The sequence below is a fragment of the Uloborus diversus genome, chromosome 8 (genome assembly GCF_026930045.1).
Source record: "Uloborus diversus isolate 005 chromosome 8, Udiv.v.3.1, whole genome shotgun sequence".
NCBI classification, from domain to species: domain Eukaryota; kingdom Metazoa; phylum Arthropoda; class Arachnida; order Araneae; family Uloboridae; genus Uloborus; species Uloborus diversus.
This window is the reverse complement of record NC_072738.1, coordinates 79,236,029-79,263,082: the sequence shown is the minus strand read 5'-3', so window position 1 is coordinate 79,263,082 and position 27,054 is coordinate 79,236,029. Positions and strand designations below refer to the sequence as shown.

Here is a 27,054-nt window from a genome sequence, read left to right as displayed (position 1 = left end):
CTTCTTTGAAGGAAGACACCTGTAAAAAATTTATTCTTGCATTTGTTTCGATTCTGTGATACCTTTAACTGTTTTATTTTTCACTGTGTGATGCGGAATCAAGGCGATAAGGGCTCAAAGGCTATACTGCCGCACTAAGCACAAAAGTCGTATCTGCACTTTTTATCAAAATTTAGTCATGGTTACCTGGTGATTCTTTGCCACATATTTTACCTAAATACAATGTTTTATGGTCATTTGAGAATGGGAAATATTTTTAAAAGAGTTCTTAGAAAATGCATCTGAATCAAATACATGGGAGGTACAAAAACTTTAAACAGCAATTCCTCATTTTGAACTCGGACTCAGATAAGACTTTTATGTTTAGCACCAAAGGCCTGCGCATGGGAGTCACCAGGGTACCGCAGTACACCCATTAGCTCAAAAAAAAAAAAAAAAAAAGACGAAATTAAAAGTCCATAATATTTTGCTGTAATGTGCAGACTACTGAAACGAGAATGAGGTGGCCGACGGGCAAAGGCATATTCTACAAACCAGCTTCAGCTTCCACATCACACACTCAGCTTTCATCATTTCTTCTTCTTGTATACGCATTTCATTTATGTTATGATTTTAAAAAAAAAATGTTTTCATGCAATGGTGCTGCACGGCTATTAGTCTGGGAGCAAATGGTTTCCCTTGCGATTTTTGTGATACAATTATGAGAGTTGGTTTTTCTGAATGGCATTGATGCGAGGAAAACGAATTTAGATGTTGCCAACTTCGAAAATGTTTCAGGGGGCAGAGGGGGTGGTTATAACTGCAGGGGGGCAAGTGGTTTCCGTTCAATTTTTGTGATACAATTACCGGAGTTAGTTTTTCTGAAAGGTATTAACAGGAAGAAAACGAATTCAGATGTTGCCAACTCCAAAAATGGTTCGGGGGGCAGGAAGGGGAGTTAAACTGCACTGGGGGCAAGTGATTTTCCATTCAATTTTTGTGATATAGTTACGGGAGTTAGTTTTTCTGAAAGGTATTGGCACAAGGAAAACGAGTTAGGATGTTGCCGACCCCAAAATTTGTGCAGGGGGAGGGGGCTATAACTGCAGTGGGAGAGGGGGCAAGTGACTTTCCGTTCATTTTTTGTGGTACAATTCTGGGAGTTAGTTTTTCTGAAAGTTACTGACACGAGGAAAACGAATTTGAATGTTGCCAGCCCAAAAATACTGCGGGGGGCAGATCGGCCTAATCTCGATAACTCAAAGTTTATAACTCGAATATTCCTTGATCTCAAAGTTTTTATCGGGTCCCAAACTCTTGACATTATTGTGGAAACTTCCTGTAACTTGAACTACCAATAACTCGAATGTTCCCTTGGGACTTCGAGTTATCAAGAGTTGACTTCATATATCTTTACTAATATTATAAAGAGAGAGGACGAATTTTTGTGTGTTTATATGTTCGATGTAATCTCCGGAACTATTGCACCTATTTGAACAATAGGGAAGTATTCGATTTTCTAATTTTATTTTTATATGATAGAGTAACATACATGAACATCATCTGCGAAAAAATTTTTACGATACGACTAATACTTTTTTTTAAATAATTTTTTTATGTTCACGCGCGAGTGACGTCATTTGCTTGTAAGTCCTTTGACTGACGTCACTGCCACGCTGCGAGGCGGCGGGGTTGGCTAGGACAAAGAAGTGCTTGGCGATCTTTGGGGGAAGGCGCGGGAAAACAAGAGCCTTCTAACAGCAGCGCGCATAAAAGGCTAGTGAAAATCCTTTGCTGTCTGTAGGGTTTAATGCATTCTGCGATTGTTTTTAATTTGATTTTCTTTGTCATGGCTAGTAGAATCAATTACAAGTATTGCTTCGTTCCTGGATGCGTATCTACATCTAAAAAAACTCCTCACAATTGATTTGTTATTGTTCCGTCCCAGCAGGATCTTCGAAAGAAGTGTTTTCAAGTGTGTTTATTAATTAAAATTTGAAAATGAAAATTTGCACTTCATTTTAATTAAAACTTTGTCAAGTGAGAAATACAGTTTGAAATATATGTTCACAACTGTTCATAAATAAATGCTTAATAAGCATATGAAAAATTTTGAAAAAAAATGCAAGTAAACAAAAGAATTTAAACCCTGCACAATAAACTTAAATAGAAAGTAATAGATGCATTACTATTTCCATTTTAATAACAATGCAAAAACTATTAATGCTTTCTTTTTAGCATTCAAACTATCTTCAAATTTAACTATTACAAATTGATAATTTAAAAATACATTTTCAGTTTATCACCAGAAGCGTTTCTATATATACAAGACCTTTCTCACATGCAAAAAGGTACTTATTTTATGAAATGAACACCATTTTCAAATTTATTATTTTTATCAAAAGAGCAAAAAAATATATTTTTCCTTTTTTTGCTAAGTTGCACAAAAACTCAAGGATAATTAACATGTATTAATGGATTTAAAACAATTTTCCACAAAAAAAAAAAAGCAGATCAACTTTTATTGCCAACAAAGCGAAAAATTTTCACGCAAAAACTGCTCTAAAACTTAGTACTGGAATCACTTGCAGTAGGGTTGTTACAAAATGCGCGCCTCATTAAAAGCCGCCAAGTAAGAACTGGAATAGTGCTCTTACATTGTAATTTATATATTCAGATAAAAAAACCATCGACACACAAATGGAAATGATCAATCTTGATAAGGGAAACTAATGCGAATAATATGAACTGCAAACATAGACGGATATGTACGTACAATTTTAAAGAATAACAATGGTGAAACTTTGTTGTTTCACTCCCCGTACTTCTAGGACATTAAATCTCTCGTCCTTTCGAAAAAAGTCAAACACCATGAATGACTTTACTTGAGGAAGGTTATTGGATTGACCTTTCGTGAATCCTAGCTCCATGATGGAAAAAATGCTGGTTAAAGGCTTTAAAAAGGCTGAAAAAGACAGTGCTATTCACCTCCTGGTAGGCGCAACACGGCATGGAAATGGAGCTCTGATCGGAACAGGGAAATGACGTCAGCTGCTGACGTTTTAGGCCACACCTCTTTTTTGCGCATCGCTCTTTAAAAAATTCATAAAAAATCAATCGTTGGTTTTAAAAATCCGGCCATGGAGAATTTTTGTGTTTTGTAAGCTTGTCAACATTGTGCAATAGTTAAAATTGGAATATTTGATAGGTTGATACTTCCCTATTCTTTCACTGTATGAAAGGTGCCTTCTCACTGAGTAACATAGGCTATAATTCGAAAAAAATCCGATAAATAGTTCTTTTTTTATTCCAATTTAGGCGCAAATTTCACCTTTGGCTATTAAAGGGGTGAAAAATTACTTGCACATATTAATATTATATACCTTTGAAAAGGGTAGAATTTTCCACGTTCTAAGCAATTTGTTTCGATGCTCTAATTTCATTACGACAAGAGTAATTTGCATTTTTCGCTCGACCTTTTTTAGGCTTAGCTGAAATTTAGACACTACTTTCTTCATTAAATCTATCAATAAAAAGGAATTGTCCCACAGTTTTCCTTTTGACAGCATTGGAAAAAGCGAGATTTTTTACTCCAGATCTCTCTCGACCTATGGTCGAAAAAATTAGCTTCTATCTATAAAGGAAAAAAAGTTACAAGCGTTTTTAAATCAATTTCGAAATATGTCATTTTGATTCAGGTTGTCAACTATTTTATTTTCACGTTTCCACGGTTACGCTTTTTGAATACATTTTGAATTCATTTCATGTTTCCATGGTTACGCTTTCAAAATCCATTTTTCGCATTTTAATTTCTTAGAAGTATTTTAATATCTGTCATCAATGTTTGGAAGGGTAATTTTTGCATAGTGTTTTTTTTTTTTTTTGAGCAATCACGATTGCTTATTGTTCTCACTTGACTGTTTTTGGCGTTCCTTTGATTTTTCCCACCGCCACCCTCAGCACCATCACCGTCGACGGGTTCCTCAAGATGCTGCACCTCTAGCAAAAGCCGTCTCCTGGTTGCATCCATGTCCTACACACATGCACATACATACACAACTACACACACACACACTCATACACACATATACACCTACACACATACACAAACACATACACACACGCATACATACAAACACCCACACACATACACATTCATGCCTGCACACAGACACAAACACATATCCCTACACACACATACACATAACCTGTACACACAAACACATACCCCCACACACAAACACACAAGCCTACATACACACACTCGTGATTGCGAAAAACATAATTTGAATTCAAGATGTCAAAATTCAAATTAATTTTTTTTCCTTTTATTTAAGCCTGATTGTGGAATATATGTCACTCAACGCAATTTTTACTCTCAAGGTAGACCGGGCAAAGCCGGGAAACGCAGCTCTTAATATATAAAGATGTGAAAGCTACTGTTAATGTGATCATATACCTTTTTGTTTGTTTGGCGAAACATTTATTCTTGCCAAAGAAAAAACATCCGCTTCACTCGCAAAAGGACAGACTTCCGGTAGCGTGGTCGCTTGGCGTGTTAGGCCCTTTGCTGTTCAGTCTAGGATTATTGTTTTAAGGCAACCGTTAATGAAATTCATTGTTTTGGCGATTTGATTTGAAATAAAATAAACTTTTGATTTGTTTTTATTCGAGTGAAATGTACGACATTTTCTTTTTTTCTGACGATGCTTTTTGAATGGTCCACGGCATGTTTTTTTTTTCGTTAGACGGATAGATTATGATAGCGTGGTTGCTGGGCAAAATTGGCGATAAACAATAGAGTTAGGGAATTATTTTTACATTTGAAAGATATTATTTGATGTCTTTTTTTGTTTATTTGGCGAAATATTTTCAAGGTGGCGACAGGAACTGGAAAAAAAAGTTCCCTGACTTTTCCCTCATTAAGTTCACCAAATATCCCTGATTTACGTTACCAATGATAATGGTTTCCTTTCTTTGCCCTACCTGAAAAGCATTGCATATTTTTTAAAAATGCAGTGTTTAGGATGGTTTAAGCTATTAATTAAAAATATATTTTGAAAAGATGTTCCTTTTTTTTTTTTTGGTAAAATAGTATATTAAATTATCAACAGAGAAATATTGTAGGAAATTAAATCCAAAACAAATACTTTACTTCCAGGAAGCAGTTAACGTAAGAATTCTAAGAAATTATTAAAACCATTTTTAAAGAAATATTTGTAATCTGAAGTGACAGTGAATAATACCATGGCAAAAAAAAAAGATCTTCAGACAAAATTCTATTTTAGTAATTAAATTAATAACGCCAAGTGATAACTTTTAAGATTTTTTCAGCATTAATTTAAAAAAGATTTTTTTCCTTGAAATTGTGATAACAGTATGCTAATTACTTCAAGACAATGAGTAAAGGCAAGGGAGCCAAGTCATTAATGACGGCTTCCTCTTTGCCTGTAGGGTTGTTTATTTTACGTAGCTTGGAATGCTTGGAAGGAAAATTCAAGCAAGGTAAAATAAACAACTTTACAGACATAGAAGCAATCTTAGGAAGCTCATCCTAAGATTGAATACTTTGACCTTGAGGAAAAAAGATGCACAAATATGCGGCACTGTATAATCACACCTCATTAATTTTACTTTTTTAAAACAAATAATTGGCGGAAAATTCGTAGGGAATCAAAGTCCTTCATTTTGCAAGGAAGAAAAAAAAAATTTCTCTTCATTTGATCAATTTTCCCTGATTTTTTGTTATTTTTTCAAATTTCATTGATTTTTCCCTGAGTGATAAAGTTCCCTGGCTTTTCCCTGATTTCCCTGATCTGTCACCGCCCTAGTTTTATATTGCAGTAAAAACCGCTTCACTCGCTAACTAGAGTTTTAAAGAAAATGTAAATCTAATTTAATCATTTGACGAAAAGTTTTAAATTCCAAAGAAACTTTTTTTTTTTTTTTTTTTGAAAAGGTGAGTACTCATTTTATACAAAGAAAAATGATCATTTCTCATCAGAGAGGAGGGGGCGTTAATTTTTTTTTTTATTCGATGGACCTTCATCAAATTTTTAGCACGGGCATCGCTGTGCGGGTACTGCTAGTAACATATATATGTATATAACTGCAAATATATAGCTCTATATAGCTGCAAATGTAAAACAGTTTGTTTTCAACATTTGTTAGTTTACAACAAGTTTTCAAAGCTTAAAATACTTAAATCCATTAATAACAACATCATAACAGATAAACATCCAACTTAAATTGCATTTCAGAGTTAAGAGCCAGCTCCCTTTTCAGTGTAAAAGATGTGAATATGTGAAGGAAAATGAATCTGGATAAGCGGTTCCTTGTACTCAAAACCATATATTTAGGCAATAATGTCAGCCTGCCTTTGCTGTCTGGGAAAATTTTGAAATGACTGGCCTGCTTGGGGTAACCAGTGGCATAACGAAGGAGAAGAGGAAGCGAGTGGCTCGTCCTGGCCACTATTTTACGATTCGGAAATTCTAAAACTTTTGATGTAGAGAAGCAAACCTATTTTCCTAGATATCTAAAATTATTTGTCGGTTTCAGATTTGAAATTACCATTGTTTGGGAGCGGTAAAAGGAGAAGACTAATTGCTCTCAAAAAATCTGCAATGCTTTACCTAGCTTTTGTGCACTCACTTTTCGTAACTTAAAATTGAGGTAGCATATTCCAGGCCACTCATAATTAAAAGGTGAACCGAATACGACCTGTAAGTTGAATACCTATAGCCTATAAAATTTACAGTGCATTCGTAATTCTATAAATTTCCATTAGGCATGCTTTAAGATATTAAAAATGGTCGTGAGCGCAACAATTATGAAGAAATTGCTGGTTAAGTGAAGCAAGTTATTGTTCAATTGAATCCCACCTGATCGGACGAGGGGGGTCGAAAACAATGCCTATAGGTAAAAATGTTAGAATTTAAATTTCAGAGGGCTCCCCTAACACCCCCCTCCCCCCCACCTTCAAATGACGGGCCTGGGTAAAGGGTACAAATTCAATACTAACTCCTTTTCCTAGGCCAAAACCTATCAGAAAAACTAACTCCCATAATTTTATCAGAAAAATCACAACAAAAACCACTTGCCCCCCATTCCAGTTATAACCTCCTTGCCCATCTGCTCCATTTTTGGAGTTGGCAACATCGAAATTCGTTTTCCATGTGCCGATACCTTTTAGAGAAACTAAGTCTCGTAACTAGATCACAAAAATTGAATGGAAAACCACTTGCTCCCCAGCACAATTCTGATTTCCCCCCCCCCCCCTGCCCCCTGAAACATTTTCGAGGTTGGCAACATCTGAATTTGTTTCCTCGTGCCAATACCCTTTAGAAAAAATAACTCCCATAATTGTATCACAAAAATTGCATGGGTGATAAAATTTGACTATTTGCTCCTCCACTATACGTTTCTCAAAATCAATTCGGGTTCTAAATTTGAATGGGAACTGTTTTTGACACCCTTCAAATTGATTTTTTCCCCCTTTTTACACGACATTCATAAAATTTTAACACTTACTAAAAATATCAAGGAATATTATGCTTTTCGTGAAGGAAAACAAAAGATGCTTGTTTGAAAATTTAAGGTGCTCAGTGGCGTGTCTATGGAGTCCATAGCATATTCGGTGAACTCTAAGGATGGCGCCCTCCCACCACCTCGTTTCATGGAAATTCATTAGTGAAAATAACATGTAGCAATTGATTATGAAACGTTCGCAAGTAGAATATTCACATAGAAGTAGGGGGATCCAGAGATTTCTCCCTTAAAAAAGTCTCTAAGCTGTAGCTGTAAAAACACTGTGTTAGACGCTGTTTGATAGTGTAGGTCTTGGGGAATAAGAGGTTCGGGTTCCCTCCGCCGGCAAATTTTGCAATTGAATTGTTCTCTTTGCGCCCCCCCCCCCCCCTTCCCGCCCAATTTTTGAAATTATAGTTTGAAAAATGCAGATTTAGAGGAATTCCAGTGATGTTTAGAAGGAGGAGCGATTCAAGGTCCTCTGGAAACTTTTCGAAATTGAAGCGCCAAAAATGTTTTTTAGCCTTAAATATACTTAAGGAAGAGTTTTTGAGGCCTCTCACTCAAAACATTTATGAAATTGAAGCCAAAATTTTATATTATCTTGAATGTTTTTTTCGCGAGAGAAGGGGAGACAATCTAGTGTAGAAGTATTAAGAAGACCCAGAAAATGTGCCATGCACGCAAAATTTTTCTATTTTTATGCGGGAGGCATTAGGGATTGCCTCTTTTATCCTTTTAGCTCAATTGTAACTTTTTTTTTTTTGAAAAAGCAATTAAAGTAATTAACTTTAAACTCATATTTTTCGAAATAATCTTGGCGAATTACGTCCCCTCCCCCTTTTTTTTGTTGCGCCTATGGTGAATGTCACTCCTGTACCTCTAAAAGGTACCATATCAGTCAAAAATAGGAAAAGTATTTTTACTGAGACCTTAAACGCTTGTATTTCAAGCAAATAAAAATATCAGGCTGGAAATAGAAAATTTCATTTTTTAAAACAAAAGCACTCAAATGGTTTAGGAGAAAAAAACTCGGGAATTATGGATATAAATATTGTAGAAACTCGGGTTCCAAAATTCTTATATCAGTAATTGACACAAAAAAGAAGATAGGGAGATAACAAAGAAAAGGAAGGGAGGGGAAGTCCTTGAAATGTATCCTTTCATTTTACAAAAGTAGAATAGAAGAGGGTTTTCGAAACTTTGATTTTGAAAGAAGTCCAGTGGAGAGTTCTTAAGCCCCATACACTGCAAAAATTTAAAAAAAAAAAAAAAATTGTTTACTTTTTGAGTCAATTTCAGGTTCTCTTAAATGAAATCAATTGTGAAAAATGATATTTTATTCAGATATAGAATATGAACGTTAGATAGTATGAAAAGCAATTAGTAGGTACCTACTCCTGGATTTTATTTATTTTTTACAAGAGTATTTCTGTTTATCATTTTTTTTTACAGAAGCTTCATACAAATTTCGTACCAATTGGGTAGGTTTCTTCGTTGTCGCAATAACTAAAACTGCTCAAGACAATACAAAACTGTTCACAAAATATTGAAAAACGATAGTAAAAATGGGTGGTCTAAATTTGCAACTTGAATTCCTGTATTTTGTTTACTTCAAAACGAAAAGTAAACGAAGCAGCATCAGGATTCGCCGATAAGGCTGAATAATCTTAGATATCTGAGTAATAGAGTAATAAACAAGCTTTTGAAGAATTAAATTGGCAAATTGGCAAATATAGGTTTCAAAGGGGACTTTGAGAGCTGAAGCATAAATTTCAAAAAACTTCCCAACACAAATGAATGTTGACACAAGAATAATAACTCTGGAGCTTGGGGTAAACAGCATGAACTTCGCTGGACAACACTTGTAAACCTCCTAAATTTTTTTTAGACTTTAGCTTTGCTCCAACGACCACTACATGGCACATACTACCAGATTCGTTCAATGGTCTAAATTTGTACGGTTTTATGGTATGTTTACGATTGGGTTTATATTCTTTCTACTCAGATTTAGTTTTCGACTCCCTAACTCCATTTTAAACCAGAAACTGAATTCTCTCTAAAAAAGATGCTTTAAAAACAATCAAATGCTACCAATTTAATACACCTTATCTAAATTTTTGACCTTGCGGTGGCTCTGTGTCCTCTTCTGGTGGTTATCTAAATGACCAGGTTTACTGGTATAGGGATACCTCCGTTACTGAAGCTCTGCGCATGCCTCTGCTTAGCACGGCAGTATATGAGTATCACTCAGATTCTTGGAATATCTAGAACAGTTAATGAGTAATGAAGAGTTGCTTTCAGAAAATCGGCTGCAGTGCAGGTGTAATGAGACTAGCTTTCAGCTGGCATAAATTCAATACAAGTTGGCTAACTTGTTAAATTTAGTATAATTTTCCCACCATTAAATTGACATTCATTCTTTGAATGAGTATAGGTTTTGCATTCCCTATAATCTTACTCCATGTACCTATTCTGAAATAATTAAGATTTTAATTATTGAAAAGATAAAATGAAAGAAAAGTTTATTCATGCCTGCCAACTTCTATACTGCCATGGGAAGAGCAGTGTCTGCAAATTTTTCTTTTTTTTTTTTTCATATTTGTATTCTATTATATTTTAGCTTTATTGTACAAGCTTGTTTAATTGGTTTCCTCTGAAAACATGTCGACTTAAGCAGATGTCAACTTATTGAGGTTCTTTTATTTAAATTCCTAAAGGGGTTCCGTATCACTTCCTTACTAATATTAACATTCACATTATGAAAATTAATTCTAGTAAACAAATTTTTTTTTTTTTTTTTTAATACATAGTTAAAATCACTAATATTATTTGAATACCTAATGAGGAATAAATCCATAATTTTTGAAAAGTGGTGAAAAAGCTTTTTGTCAGTTAGGTCTGTTTAACATAAAAAATTTCTGCCTACCACATGTGAGCAGCATCTGCAAAATATGTCATGGTGTCTTTCTTTGGAGATCTTTCATGGGTCCATTTATCTTACTATTTCTTATGCTACTTGCACTAACAGCAGAGTGTGGTGTCTGACTCCCTTGGATAAAGGGTGGAATTCTCTAAAAGAGCATTCCAGAAAAGGATTGACCAGGGTGGCGACAGATCAGGGAGATCAGGGAAAAGTCAGTTAACTTTATCACTCAGGGAAAAATAAGGGAAATATCAGGAAATTTTGAAAAAATAACAAAAATTCAGGGAAAATTGATTAAATGAAGAAAAAAAAAATTTTTTTTCTGTGCAAAATGAAATAATTTAATTCCCTGAGTTTTCTGCCAATTATTTGTTTAAAAATATATATATAATTAATGAAGTGCCATCATACACTGCCGCATATTTGTGCATTTTTTTCCCTCAACGTCAAAGTATTCAATCTTAGGATGAGCTTCCTAAGATTCCTTCTGTGTCTGTAAAGTTGCTTATTTTAGCAAGTTTAAATTTTCCTTCCACGCATTCCATGCTACGTAGAATAAACAACACTACAGGCAAAGAGGAAGGCCATTAATGACTGTAATAATTTTCCCTGAAAAAACATGAATTAGACTTGCATTATTTGATCCAAAGTACTTTGAGATGACACAAACGCTTAATACTTTCATTGAACAAGTAGGGCTTGTTTAAGTAAATCAATTGATTAACTAATATCTAAACAATTAATACATAAACTAAAAGTTACTGCTTGTGTTTAATAATGTTTCATAAACAGGTATACAAAATAAAACAAATAATTCTGTTCTGAAAATTTCGACATTTCTGCTTTTTTTTTTTTAAATAATTTCTGGTTTAAAAAAACAACCCTTAAGAAACCCTTAATTTCATCAAGCAAAATTAAGGTTTGAAATTTCAGTTCGAGATGATTTCCATTTAAATTTTTTAGTTTAATCATGATTAGATATGTCTTTAAGAGGGATTTTAATAATTTCTTAGAGTTCTTATGTTAACTGGTTCCTGGAAGTAAAGTATTTGTTTTAGATTTCCTATAATATTTCTTTGTTAATAATTTAATGTACAATTTTTACCAAAAAAAAGGAGCATCTTTTCAAAATATATTTTTTATTAACAGCTTAAACTGTTTTAAACACTGCATTTTTTTTAATATGCAATGCTTTTCGGGTAGGGCAAAAAAAGGAAACCATTATCATTGTTAACGTAAATCAGGGAAATTTGGTGAGCTTAATCAGGGAAAAGTCAGGGAACATTTTTTTCCACTTCCTGTCGCCACCCTGATTGACTGACCAAGAAACCACAGCATAAAATTCCGAGAAGAGGTCAGTATGAAAGCATGTTAGTAGCAGAAATTGTACTGCAGTAGCAATTGGATGTCTACTTGTAGGGGTTTCTGCAAATGTGTGTCAAGTTAGAGAGGTTTCGCTCATTCAAATTAGCATTGGCCCAACCATAAGAAAAAAATGTATAGTTACTGGGGTAACCGGTTATACATAGGTCGAGTGACCAAAGTTTCACTTTACTGTGTTTTACCTTCCAAAGGCAGTATATGTTGCACGTTTTGACTTTTTTGTTTTGCTCTTACTCTCAAGCAGACTTTTTTACATGATTTTTAGCTTTAGGTAAACCAAATCCCATCGGATTTTTAACCTTTTATTGGTACCTCACAAAAGTCATGCGAGCAAAATCAGTACCTGACAAAAAAAAACAAAATGAGCATATTCAATTTTTTTTAAATTTATTTTCGTAAAATTCTGTTTTTTTTTTTTTTTTTTTTTTTAAATGGGTATTTTGTCCTGCCTGGAGTAAAATGTGTTTTTGAATTCATTACTTCAAACTAGAGGTGCAGATTAGCGGTCGCCACTCGCCAATTGGCGACCAAAAATTTTCAATGGCTACCAAAGATTTCAGCGCCGATCGCCACCGGGTGACCAAAGGGGAAAAAAATTCCCCTCTCCTTGCTGATTCGTTGACCACTTCCCGTTTGATTTTAATATATATATATTTTTTTAAATCTGAAAATATTTTGACAAATGCAGCGTTAAATTAGCTTATTTAATGTTTAATTTTCATGACTTTTTATTTAGGGAGCCATATTAAATTTGAAATCGTACTTCGTGCGAAAAATTGCACTTCGTGATTTAGATTTCAATCCTTTTACACCTTGTAAATATTAAAAATATTTTTTTAAATCTGAAGTTATTTTGCGCAGGCTAAATTTAATTAGCTTATTTCGTGTTTGATTTTAATGAATGGATTTATTTTTGGATCCATGCTTCCTTTGTAATCGTACTTTGCGGGGCTGCACCTCGTGGTTGAGTTTTCAATAGTTTTGCATCTTGTTCATTACTTAATATTTTTGACAAATGAAAGTTATTTTGACGTATACTACCTTAGATTAGCTTGGTCTATGTTCCATTTTAATAAAAGAATTAATTTTTGAAGCCACGCTTCCTTTGTAATCGTACTTTGCGGGGAATTGCACCTCGTGGTTGAGTTTTCAATCCCTTTGGATCTTGTACAGATTTTAATATTTTTGATAATCCGAAGTTATTTTGGCACAGGCTGCCTTAAATTAGCTTATTTTTATGTTTATTTTAAAGACTTGATTTATTTTTGGAATCGTACTTCGCGGATAACTATAACCACGTGGTTGAGTTTTAAATCCTTTTGCATCTTATACATACCTTAATATTTTTGACAGACGAAAGTTATTTAGACAAATGCAACCTTATATTAGTTGTTTTATGTTCTATTTTTATAAAAGAATTTATTTTTGAAGCCATGCTTCCTTTGTAACCGCACTTCGCGGGGAACTGCACCTCGTGGTTGAATTTTCAATCTTTTTGCATCTTGTACAATTGTCTGCATATTTTTGATAAGCAAAAGTTATTTTGATGTGTGCTACCTTAGATTAGCTTGTTTCATGTTCCATTTTAATAAAAGAATTTATTTTTGGAGCCATGCTAACTTTGGAATCGCACTTTGAGGATAATTGCATCTTGTGCTTTAGATTTCCTTTTGCATCTTGTACCAACATATTTTAATTTTTTTGGCAGTCGGAAGTTGTCAGCTTATTTTAAGTTTTATTTTAATAAATAATAAATGCAATTATTTTCGGGAAACGTGCCGACATTGCACAACAGTTTTGCTAATCTTTTTGCATTTTTTAAATACTTCAGAAGTTTTGATAATTGAAAGTTATATTTTAATAACTAAAAAGTAATAAATCCTGTTCATATATTTATTTTTACAAGCTTTATTTTAATCAATTTAATTTTATCCTAAAATATTAAATCTAAACATATTTTTTTTTGCCGTTGAATTTGAAATGCATTATTTCTATAAACGATACTAAATGTCGTATGTTGATAGGCAGATTTCTAGAGTAGTGGATAGCTACTTTATTATTAGTTCAATTCTAATTCGGACTTTTAAAATAAGTGGCATTGATTATTAGTGACATCCTATTTCAATCCAAATCATTCTCAGATTTCTTCAATGAGAGAAGGAAAATACTTACCAATCTTCACTGGTACTGATTTTTATTGTGCTAAGATTTTTAATACACAGATATATGAAATATATGTACAGTGAAGCAGAGTTTATACGTTTTTGAAGGGACTGTATGAAAAAAGCGTATAAGGGGAAAAACGTACAATAGGTATGCATTAAAATGTATTGGATTCTGCAGGGACCAATTCGAAAAACGTACCAAAGAGAAATGTATAAACTGTGCTTTTCTGTATATATATATATGTGTGGGTTTATGTTTGGCTACCAAAAATTTGAAGTGGCTACCAAAGTTTTTAGTGTTGGTAGCCACTGGCTACCAAAGAAAAATACCAGTCTACACCTCTACTTCAAACATTGTATGAGTAAACCATTTTTGTAACATGTCAACTCATTTTTATCAGTTTTTCTGTATGTATGAAAAAAATAGACTTTTTCAATGTAGTACTTTATGTATAATTGTGTTGCAATCTTTTAGTATTTGTTTCTAGTTTGACCTTTTGATAGTTTCCTGAATTGGTTGAATTTTTCCTGTTTACCAATACATTATTTTGGTCATGGAGTAACAAGTTATAACTAATCTATTGCTTTAAATTTTAGAAAATAATAAACAGTGTATAATGAACTGTAGGGGAACTGTTTTTTTTTTCTTTTTGTCATAGTTGCATGTTTGTTATTTTTTAATCATTGTTATGATTGAGGTGGCATTTTTTAGCATCTTATAAATGTTTATCTCTTTCTAGATAACAGTGGTGCTTCTTTTGCCGATTTTAGTAGTGCCTTTGGTGATGATAGTGAGTGAACATTTTTATATCAAATAAGCAGAAATACAAAACGCTTTCTGATGTTTTTATGAAGTGATTTTTATAACTGCAAACTCTTTAAGACTATTTAAAATGCTGTAGTTGTGCAAAATATGAATAATCTTTAGATTTGAAATCTGTTATTTGGTTGCAACTCACACTTAAATAATAAAACTCTTTCTGGCAAAAGAAATGATAAAACTTTGCTAAACATATGTATTTTTTGGGGGGGGGGATATTTTATATTGTAGATCCTGATTTGGAGAAGAAAAAAGCTCGATGAAAAATAATTTCAGTAAAACTGTATAATCATTCATGACAAAAGCTAGCTAAAAATGTTTAAAATATCAAATTATTGTACTGGTATGGAACACCCGCATTTAATGAAATTAGTTACAGCCCAGGACTGTATGCAAGGATTAGGCTTCTAGGGTTCAAACCTCTTCCAAAATGTTTTTAAAATTATTCTAAAAGGTTTTTAAACTTTTGTTTTTCTGGGGGGAAAATATTATAATTTTCTATTTCATTTGAAAAAGGAAATTATTGTTATTAAAAAATTGTACAAACTCTTGCTTTTTTTTTTAGATAAAGTTTTTTAAAAAAAAAATCTCTAATTTTATGAATGGTGTTAGTTTTAAATAACTCAGAAGTACAACTAGAGTTTAATTTCAGAAATTGAGGGAGTAGCAGGAGGAGCACGCAAGTGTTCTCGGAAGTTCAAAAAATAGTCGTAAAAAAACAGAGTTCAAAATAATCATTAACATTGAACGGAAAAATCTTTTCAAAACTTGCAGCCGAGTTTGTTTTGACGTGCAGTGGCGGATTTAAAATATAGCAAATGTTAGAATTGCGCAAGAGGCCCCATAAGCATAGGGGCACCGTAGGAGTTACAAAACTGCTTAAGATAAATGTTTTACAACTTGTGTGATAGAGAAATAGGGCCCCATAATGTATTTCGACGGGCCACAAACTTGTAACTCCGCCGAAGCGGTACAGAAAAGACTGCATTACTGTGATTCATATTTAAAAAAAAAATTAAAAATTACCGTCGGCTAAACGGAAATCTAAAAAAATGACACAAAAACCGGTTTTGCCATCTCATATTTGTTTCCATGATCTCCAATTCGGCAATATATCACCAAATGATCGTCAGTCTGAGACGCTACTAGTTTTGCATTGAAATCAGTAATTAATAGCCACAAAAAATGAGTAAAGAGGCTTTTCAGAATACCCGATCGAAAACAAAAAGGGAAGTGCACAACTGGAACGTACGCACACAACCCACATGCGAAAATTTATCCTTCTACAGCTTAGAATTTTTGAGTTATGACTTATGAGGGATACATACGTACATCCAGCTGCAAGAAACAAAGCAATAATTAACTTGTTTGGTACCTGAATGCAGTATTAAAAACTCTTTCAAAGGGGACTAAAATAGAAAGTCATACTGAAATTTAAGTAAATAATTTTATATGAAAAAAATAACTCCTTTTACTTTTTATTAAAAAGTAAAACATCAAAGGTCTTTTTTTTTTTCGAAAACATCGGCCAATTCCATCGACTTTTCGATGTTTTTAAGGCCGATGGTCCGATGTTTCCTGAAAGTTAGCATCGGCCGCCGATGCCGATGGCTAAATTGTTGAACCATCGGTCGAGTCCTATTAGTCATAACTGGAACTTTCAGCAAATTTTACTTTTTGGACTTTTCTGCCTATTAATAATTTGACTAGTTTAATAAAATGATTTTGTATTAATAGTTTTGAATATTGTACATTTTTTGAAATGAACTTCATGTGTCTTTTGATAACTGAATTGCCAAAAATAAAATTCTAAATTTTAATAATCACAGAATTCTTCATTTTTGTCATTCCTGTACCTAAAAAACAAAAAAATACCTTTGTGCTTGAAAATTGGATGAATTGCCAATGTTTTGATGCACAACTTTTGTGCATCAAAACGTTGGTAGTTCATCCATTTAATTCTTGTACCTGTCATTCTCATTCATCATTTTTCCAAAATAAGGAGCCTTTGAGTGCAATTTCTTGAACTGAGCAAAGTATATATGTTTCTATGTTCTATAAATACATACCCATGTTAATGCCCATAGAGCAGAAATATCTGCAACTCATTTAAATAATCTAAAATGGCAAAAAAAGAAAAAAATAGAAAATGCAAATGAAATCAATTTTGATTGATTACGTAGATTTCTAGAGAAACGTGCAACTTACTCAATTTTAGAAATCGAAAGATCAACACATATTTTGTTTAAAGATTTGACAAAAAGTTACAAATCGTGTACTTTATTTACCTAATGTATCAGTGACAGCAATTATTGAAACAGTACAAGTAGGTTATAAGAAAATCAATATGTTTTCCTTTGTAGACAATGCAATTTTTTTATCAAAGGAAAGGGAAATCATTTTAATTAAACGCCTCAGTACAAACAAATGAAAATACTCTTAACTTATTTTAATATTGAGGTCTCATAAAAAGTAATGTGATTCTTCCCCCATTCATACATGGGACTTCTTTTATTATATTGGGATCAAAAAAGTTCTTTGAAAGGTGAAAATTTGACATTATTTTTTTTTAATAAGAGCACCCGGTTACATGAATATTTTCTGTTTTCATAATTTTTTATATTTTCTTTTCTTGCTCTGACTGCATTGTCTATTGAGGATGCAAAAAGTGTGCAGGTATAAGCACAATTTTATGCTTACTCTACTTGCATAACCTTAAAAATTATAAGTTTCTAAATATATTAAACCTGTAATTCATCTTTCAAGCTTTGCTAGTTACTTTGCTTTAATTAGATTTTACTCTTTACAATAATATGTAAAATTTATGAAAATATTTGGATTTGGGGAAAACAATGAAGTTTTTCAAAAAAAAAAAAAATATTTAAAAAAGAAAACGTTGTTTAAATCACGATTTAAACCAAACAACCATGGGTATGGGTATAGATTCATGACTTACGCGCATGGTGCTTTTAATTTTTAGAATTGCATATTACCAGAGTAAATTAATTTGGGCTTCTTTATGCAACAAAATGTCACTAGCCATTTTCTGGCAAGATATGTGAATGGTGAAATTTAATGGGCTTAGAAAACTAAGTGTAAAGGGTTTTTTTTTCTTTAATTAAGCATATTAAATTTTAGAAGGTATGTTAAATATTTTAAAAGGTTGTAGTGATTATTTTGTTTTTGAGATTTGAATTTTTAAATAAATAATTCGTGAAAGATCCATTTTGGTTGATCGGAATTTTGTTAAGGATCTGTTTGGTTGATCAAAATTTTGTGAAGGATCTGTTTTGATTGATCGAATTTTTGTGAAGGATTTGTTAACGGACCCAAATTTCCTCTAGCCTGACCTGACTGGCGTATGCAATAACTCATTTATTGGATGTTAACATGTTCAAAGTTAAGTGTTATGTGTACTCTTTTGCAGATTCAAATGCATCCGCAGCTATATCCGGCCAGATCAACACCAGCTCTACTGTCAGTTCCTCATCACCTGTCATCTCAAGTTCAGGACTTCAAAGTGTCAGCAGCCACAAAAAACCAGCCCCACCTCCTCCGGATCGCTATGCGGCACTGGCTGACCTAGATAACCAGCTGCATCAGCAGCAAACTCCTGACATTCCTAATACTATTCCATCCGCTATTGTTACGTCCGCAGCTTCAGTCTTTTGGCCCACTGTCACTCCTGCCATAAGTGCTGGTGTGTTTGCTCCTGGTATGTTTGCACTAAGTTGTTTGTTCAATTCAAATAGTTGGAAATTTTTAGTGAAAGAGTCTTCAAAAATGGTATTTTTTCTGGTCACATGCCTTTTACAGTAAAAACTTTGAGGAACAATTCATGTAATAATGTTTACATCAATTTTAGATAGTCTATCAAAATTTTAAATTACCAGTATGCCTAGCAAGCTTACTGATTTGGAAATATACTAAAACTATACTATTTTTTAACAGAAATTTGAATTAAAAGGATAACTAAAATTTAAGCTGTAATTTAATTTAGAGAATTAGATTCTCACTAATCAATAAAATAGCTCATTGTTTGTACAAATACCAAAATTACTTCTTTGATATTGGCCTCCATTTTCAAACATTAAAATTTTCCTTTTTTTTATTTTCGTGAGCAGCAAGGTATTTTTTATTCTATTTTTTTTATTTGTGAGTAAAATAATTGGAACTTAGCTGAGGAATTGTTTATTGTATTTCTAGTAGGGAACTTTCATGTAAGAATGAAACAAAAGAAAACAAAAGGTTTTGAAATTGAAAAATGTTTTAGTTCAAAAGTTACACATTGTGAGGAATGACCCGTAAACATCTGAATGTCGATTCAGTTCTCACAGCCTTAGAATATTTCTTATAGAATATCCTATATGTAAGCTGACATTTAAGGAAATCTTTAAAAAGGTACTTTGGAAATATGTGATAACGATTTTTAAAATACTAAAATAAAAAAACGTAGTAATTTAAAAAAGGGGTTTCTTTTAATTTGAATTTGTGTTCATTTAAATTGTAAATGTAATAGATATGAAATGTAAATTGTACATATATACACAGTGCTTGAAATTTTTGGTGGTCTCCTGGTATTGGAGTATTGTGAGATTAAAGTTGGTAGTTCACAGCACTGTCAATCCAGCTATTCCATATTATCTGCAGTTTTATGTACAATAATTTTTTATTCTTTCATGTAGGCAAATTTTTCTTGGTTGCAAGATCAGTAATGTTTTTAAAATTAAATAATTAATTTCATTATGCAAATTTTGAAGGAAAAAAAAAGATCTTAATACTAATGCTTTTAGTTGATATAGAGACTACCTGTATTTGGTGCTACATTTTTGGTAGTCCAGTATGTCTTCATGCTTATTGGTTTGAAGTTCTAGTAACTTTTAGGTATTCTAGAGTGTATATATATATATATATATATATATATATATATATATATATATATATATATATATATATATATATATATATATATGATTCAAGTTGCACACGCTCTTGTATTTTTTGTTTTATGTCAAAACAACTGTAAAAAAGTTTCAAAAATTTCAACAATGGCAACCTGTGCTGACTTGTGTCTGAAAGTGAGAACTAAACTTTCGACTAAGAAATGAACAGTAGTAGTTTTCTACAGCGTAGCCTCTTTGCATGCTTGTTCTATACCCTTGCTCTCTTTGACAATGGAGATTCTTAAAAGATCAAGTCTACCACAAGATATTATTCATCATTTTCATGTAATGGGTGAGGATTTATTGTGTTCTACCTCATAACATTTGGTCTTGTGAATGGAGCAACTTTGTAGAACCACGAGATTTACATGAAAATGACGTAGGACATTTCTTCATGCATTAGCATCACCTATAAGTGAGTTTTTGCATTTATGTTTTATTTGTTTCAACAAATGTCTAGTTTAGAACCATTGTTAAAATTTTTGTGAAAAAGAATATACTTTGTTAAACAAAAGTTTTACCTTGCTTTATTAGGTATTTAACTGTTAAAATTATTTCACTGAATATCTCTTTTCAGTTGCACCAAATCCTTTTGGCCACACTGCAACAACTTGGTCTCAGCCTGCGCTGACTTGTGCGCCTAATCCGTTTCAGGCACAACCTGCTTCTGGAAATGTTATAGTCTTGCAGAATCAAAATGCCAATGGCTTGCCAACTGCCATTGGTACTAATCCGAGCTTATCTAATGGGGGTGTTTCTGCTGCATGCTGGCCTGGATCATCAAGTCAAATCTGGGGTAGTTCATTTACAAATGGCCAGTCAGTTCAGAATAAAAGTGCTGTTGTGGGCGATGGATATAATCCATGGGGCCAGTCTTTTGCAACAAGTAGTGCCAATCCATTTTTGGTATGATTGAAATGATTGTTTTATTTCGCTGAAATGTTTTCTGTATTCATTGATGTTTTCTTGCTGTAAAAGAAGTATTTTATAATCTTTATGCTTAGGGGAAGTGCATCTAAGTCAGACCCCCCAGTTCAGTTTCTTCCTAGACCTTTGTTAGTTTATAAAATAAAATAGCTTATCAACCATATTATAAAACATACTTCATTTAGTTGCTCAGGTCTCCCATAGCCCTCATATAAACAAATTTGTAAATAGAATTTTGAATTTTGACCCCCGACCAATCACGCCAGGAAAATATTTTTTGTACCATAGTGTAGGGAATTTAATTTCAAATATGACGACCGAAAAAATTTTGAATATTGAGCAATTTTTGAATTTTTTATGAATTTTTGAAAAAATCTTTATTTTGTGTTTTTTCCTGGGTTTAACTTTTTTTCTAAAACCGTCCCTCAAAAAGTATTAGATTGACTACTACATACTTTCTGAAAATTTCGTATGTAGTAGTCAATCTCTCTTCAAAAAAAAAAGTTTTCAAAAATACGTGATAGCTTTTTTTTTTTGAGCAATCACGATTGCTTATTGTTCTCATTTGACCGTCTTTGGTGTCTGTGCCTTTTTCAGCTCCCACCGTCACTTGCAGGTGCGACTCCGTCCACCGATAGCCGCTCCTGGTCGGTGGCGTCCTACACACATGCACGCTCATATACTACGCACTCACACACATACACACAGTGCCTTTACACACACGCCAACGTGCATACACACAGGTCTACGCACACACAAAAACCTACACATACACAACTAATACACACGTCTCCGTTCAAGAGGAGAGGTAAACTTGGAGGTACAGGAGCTGTGACTAGAAACAAATGAGTAGGGTAGTAACCAATGGGTAGGATCTTGTCGCAACTTGTGATTGCAAAAAGCATAATTTGAATTCAAAATTTCAGAATTCAAATTATTATTTTTTTTTAAAATTTTTTTATGAAATTTTGAAAAAAAACCTTTATATTTTGCTTTCTAAACCCATCCTACCAAATGTATGGGAACTTTCTTTCTGAAAATTTAGCATGAAGTAGACAAAACATTTTACCTTCTTCAGAATTTTTTTTTCAAAAATATGCAATAGTGTTTTTTTTTACAATTTTTTAAATTTAAAGTGACACATTTTATCTGTTACCGTCCTTCCAACCAGGAGAAGAAACGGTTCTTCATTCTGTGACGTCATCAGTGACGTCAGGCCTGGATTTCGATTGAACTAGATCCGCTATATATACAGGCTGGCGCATCAGCTTAAGTTTAGCCATTTTGGATCAGATTTTTCATTGTTGCAGAGCTAGGGTTACCAGAGAAAAGTTTCAAGTTTTGTAAAATTCTTCAGAAATGACACGTTATTTAACAAACAATTAACGTTGCTCGGTATAACTTGCCAGAAAAGAAAACCACTCAAACACGCGCTCTGATCCAAAATGGCTGATCTTAAGCTGATGCGCCAGCTTTTATATATAGGGGCCTTAGATTAAACATTTGGCTGTGTCGGTTTTTTTTTTTTTTTTGCATCAACTTACGGTTGCGGTTGAATGGAAGAACCGGTTTCTTGATTTGGTTATTGCGCCATTGTCAAATTCGTTTACAGATGTTCATTGTGTGAATGTTAATTGATTTTCTTTTTAATTTGAAAGTTGCTTGGCAAATTTGGCGACTAACAATAGAGTTGTGGATTATTTGTTTATTTTGCAAAATATTTTAGATTGCAAAGATTGCACTCGGCATAAAAACGGGGCGCAGGCATGGCCGTGCGAGTACTGCTAGTATCCCAATAAAAGCCAATAATAGCAAGAAACATAATGCATCTTTTTATTAGCCTGGAACTCATTTTAGTGAAAACTACCTGAGGTGAAAAATATTCTTTCTGAATTCACCAGGCCGTACTGTTAATAATGCGTGATACCCTGTATTTGCCTTGAAGTCCACCATCTTCTAATAATTCGGTCTTCAAGATGGTTTTTAAAAAATCATTTTTGGGAGTGTGGGGTTTTCTTTTGTAGTGTGAGTAGTTTCTTTCTTTTTTTTTAAATCATTATTACTTATAGCTGAACAGTTACTATTATATGTATAGCAATTGTCCTTCGAACAACAATTCTTTTTCAGTATTAACTGAGAATATGTCCCGACTGATTATGCCTTACCTCTTTACAATTGTATTTACAGGTATTATAATTATTATTTCGCTTGGTGTAAAGCTGAATAGCAAGATAGAACAGCATGCTAACACCTGTGACAACAAATTATTCTTTGTTATACTACCAAAAAATGTTTTTTTCAAAATTAAGTACAGCTGAAAGAAAATATCATAAAGAATTGCTGCGATTGATGGTTGGAATAAATTGCTTATAGCACTAACATATTTGTAATTACGCTTAAGATTAATTTTCACTAGAGGGCAAGTCAAGGAAATGGAGAAAATAAAAATGTGGTTCACATAAACTGATGAAAGTGCGATTCATCGCACCATCTGGTGATAAAAATATTATTTTGTTATCTTTCCGCTACTTTTATTCATTGATACTCTATAGATTAATGCTTTTGAAACCAAATTTTTACTTCAATAGATTGACATTAGAACTGTGTCATCGAAAAAGAAATTTATAGTTAAAATAAAAGTAGATATCTAATTAGTAAATTGAAAACTCTTTAATTAAAAACTATTTTTAGCTAATACCAAAAATACCAGTTTTGCAATCACTAGTTATAATTTGTTAGAAATTGTTTTCAAAACTTATAATCAGTAAATTCTTTTGTGTACTATATACTAGTCAATGTATAGTCATTCTTACCCGTTTGAAAGTGAACTGATGATGCTTCATAATCACACTTCAAACACTACTTAAAAATGACTGACCTGAACTGAGCAGTAGTGACCCTTACAGGTTGTTGACAAAAAAGTGAACTATTTAAGATGTCTTCTAAAAGTATGTGTAACATATTTTTGCAAAATAAGCTGGTAGTCCAACCTTAATGAACTTCCTCTACATTCGTCACCTCAGAGCAACAGTAGGATATCTTAGTGTTATTTCTGGGATTAGTTGTCTTAGTGTTGCTCTAAGGCGGCAATATAGTTTAATTTCTCTGAAATTTAACAAAAGGGTTTTTCAAAATGTGAAGTGATTTTGTATTCAAGTAATTTTTAAGAAATGTTATCTATCTTTTGGTTTATGTTGTTCAGACCGTATTGTAATTCAGATGCTGAATTTTGCTTGCAAAAATTTGATTTTTTTAGATTTAAGCCCACTTTCTTTTCCGTCCTCCAGAAATCTGAACATTGTTCCCATTTTAATTCATTGTTTTTTTTTTCTGACTAAACGCCCAGAAAATGAAGATATTGAACAACATATCCTAATATAATTTTATGTCATCTGATTGTTTATTTAAGACTTAATTATTTGGCATCATAAAAGCTGAGCTAACACCAAACTGGTGAAAACACTTAATTTTGGATGTGTGAGTTTTCCCATTTGGTTAGTAACTTGAAGACCCATGATCACTTTTAAAAAAAAATATCAAAAGACAGCAAAAAATTAAAAAAGTTAAATTTTGTTAATTTAGAATAAAAGCAACAATTAAAGAATTTTAGTCACAAAAAGAAACAATTTACAAACAAATTTTTTGTGAAAATGAACTTTTTGCACTAAAACTGGGATTGCAGAAGAGAAATGTTTTTTATGAATGAGTATGAGAAATTTTTTGACATGTACTATGGATTTTTTTGTAATTTCCATTTTAAAACTTGATCTAACGTTTGTTCTATTTAATGTTTTTGGAAATGTTTCATACAACATTTTGGGATTAGATTGTAAATGCATACAGACACAGTCACATGCTGTAAATGGAGTCTTGTTTTTTATCTAATTTGTCAAGCAGTATTATGTCGCACATTGCATCTATTTTTGCTTATTTTGCTTTGTTTATTGATTTTAGAGTTAACCACTGCAATTGATAATTAACAATTGAGGCAGTGAGAAGCAAAGGGATGTAAGTGGCGTTGTTGAAGTTTTAAGTAAAACGTGTTTAAAGTTCTGGTCCTAGGTAGGCTTTCATTGAAAAATGTTTCTGAATCATGCCATATAGCAGCACCTACCAGGGCTACTAGTACCTACTCTTGCTCCAAAATAGAGGAGAGGTTCACCTACCATTTGTACTGGTTACCTCCTTTTTTTTAATTTTGGACCTTGCATCCCTTTGCAAAGGGGGATCATTGCCTCAATTGTTCTGATTGTAATGCCTTGATATGTTTCATTGAAATTAAAATAATAATGTAATAGTGTCTGCGCAATGAAAATAATTTTACTTACAAGTTCAATTTATGCAATCAAATCCTTGAAAACCTATTTTTGTAATTAATTAAAGTATGAGACAACAATTTCAGAGTCCCAGAATCCGGAACTTTTTACTTCAATATAAAATTTAAAAAATTCTTGCCAAAAAACCAAAAAAAAAAAAAAAATTGTATTATTTTTTTTTTCAGTTTTAAAAGTTTAAAGTTATTAGCGTTTTGCAATTACTTGTTCAAAACAAAGTACTTTGAGATCAGTTTTTTTTTATTTTTTAAATCTCTTTTTGTTGCAACGTGTTATGCGTTTGGCTCTGATTGTGCAGCAATTTTTTTTACATCCACTTTTGGTTAACGATTCTTTTTTTTTCCTTCTCATAAGCATGCAATACAAAGTCTACTGAACCAAGTACAAAATTATTGTTGGTAAAAATTGATTTATTTATTGTATCGACCGGCACATTGGATAATAATAAAAAGCAACATCAATGACTATACGCTGCTGCAAGTAATCTCTTACTTTTGTTTTAGCATAATGAAGTATACTTTCATTCAGATGGAACAGAAAATAAAAGTAATTTAGCATGAACATTAGTGAAACCAGGAAAAACATGACAAATACCACATAACAAGCTATTTACTATTTTTTGACAATCTAAAATCCAAAACCTGGAAAGGTACCGTCTGTCTTTCACAAGAAAAGCTCTCGCCTTCAAGTCTAAGCCCGTCTACTGCCAGAGTAACAGACTTCGTTCATTTTCTGCTAGGGTTAACAGGAAGGCTTTGAGACGTGCCTCGTCGCTATTTCAGTAGACAGGCACAGACATTTCAGCGGTGGCTTTTCTCGTGATGGTCGGACAGTAGCGGTTTCGAGCTTTCTGGATTTAAGGTGCCATACTGCATTAAGATTTCTGCTTGAAAACCATAATGCTTGTAATAATTTGAGCGACAAAATCTGAAAGCATAAAATTTTTATTTTGAAATGCTTCGACTATTCATCTATATATGTACTCATCTTTTTTCAAATCATTGATTTGTTAACGTTACAATTTGTCATGCTTAAATGTTTAACAAGCTTTGTAGTTTTTTTTTTTTTTTTCAAAGCAAGTTCAAATGAGATTTTTTTTTTTTTTTTGCAGTATATATTTCTAGTTTAACTTTCTAATGTTTCCTTCAGGGTGGCTCCTTTGCATCCAATCCTCCTGGTGATGCATCTAGAACAAATTCTGGAAAGAATCCTTTTCTATGATGCTTGATGATCGTGATGGTTTCCTCTCTCTTGTTACAACTGTGTGATCGCTCAACATTTGTGATGCTCGTTGCTGCGACTTTTGCCATAATCTGATTTCTTAGAATTTTACACCTGAAGTATTTTATATTAAGTTTAAACAAGTAAAAAGTTTCTTATGAGATGTTAAAGTTTTTAAAGCAACTTGTTGGAAAGCATTTTAAGCACTTAATGTGAATTCTTCCATTTAATTGCGAACAGATATTTTATTATTTACAAAAGGTTGCAACATCTTTTATTCTAGTATCAAAATCTGTTTGTATTAAATTCAAATGTATGTTTTTAGAATGTTCGATGATTGTTTGTATTATTGTTCTGGTTTTTACTCTCAAGGTTTTGTAAAAAACTTTGTATTTTGCAACATATTTAATGTTTTTATGGTGTTTTTGTTTGAAAGCCATGATTTGAATAGTTCCTTTGCATGTTTGAATTAAATAATGAAGATTTGATTCATGGTGAGAGACTTGGTTATATGCACAAAAATATTCACTAAATATGTAACATGCCATTAAAAAATTTTTTCTCATGTCATGTTTTTACTCATATCACGTTAACAATTTCATGAAATGTTAGTAGATATATTTTTGTGCTTTAAGTTTTAATTAAAAATCCTGCCTGTGTATGATAGAGTTACATGAATGGGTAATTATGCATTCATAAAACATCTTTAAGTTTTACTGGTAAATGAATTTGTAGTCTTTTTAACTAAAAATACATTCTTGTTTTAATTTTTATGTTTCTGCAGGTAGGCAAAGAAGTAAATATTTTGTGATGGGACATTTGTTTA

At 32.6% G+C, this 27,054-nt stretch overlaps 1 protein-coding gene across 1 annotated transcript in view; it reads left to right on the top strand.

Annotated features, from left to right (window-relative positions):
• Positions 1-26,745, top strand: part of LOC129227671 (arf-GAP domain and FG repeat-containing protein 1-like) — a 45,555-nt gene extending 18,810 nt beyond the window's left edge. Inside the window, exons 5-8 of the mRNA XM_054862263.1 lie at positions 14,724-14,774; positions 18,231-18,518; positions 20,324-20,652; positions 26,157-26,745. Of these exons, the coding sequence (XP_054718238.1) occupies positions 14,724-14,774; positions 18,231-18,518; positions 20,324-20,652; positions 26,157-26,228 (740 nt within the window). The 3' untranslated portion in view covers positions 26,229-26,745. The remainder of the gene's footprint in view (positions 1-14,723; positions 14,775-18,230; positions 18,519-20,323; positions 20,653-26,156) is intronic.
• The last annotated feature ends 309 nt before the right edge of the window (positions 26,746-27,054 follow it).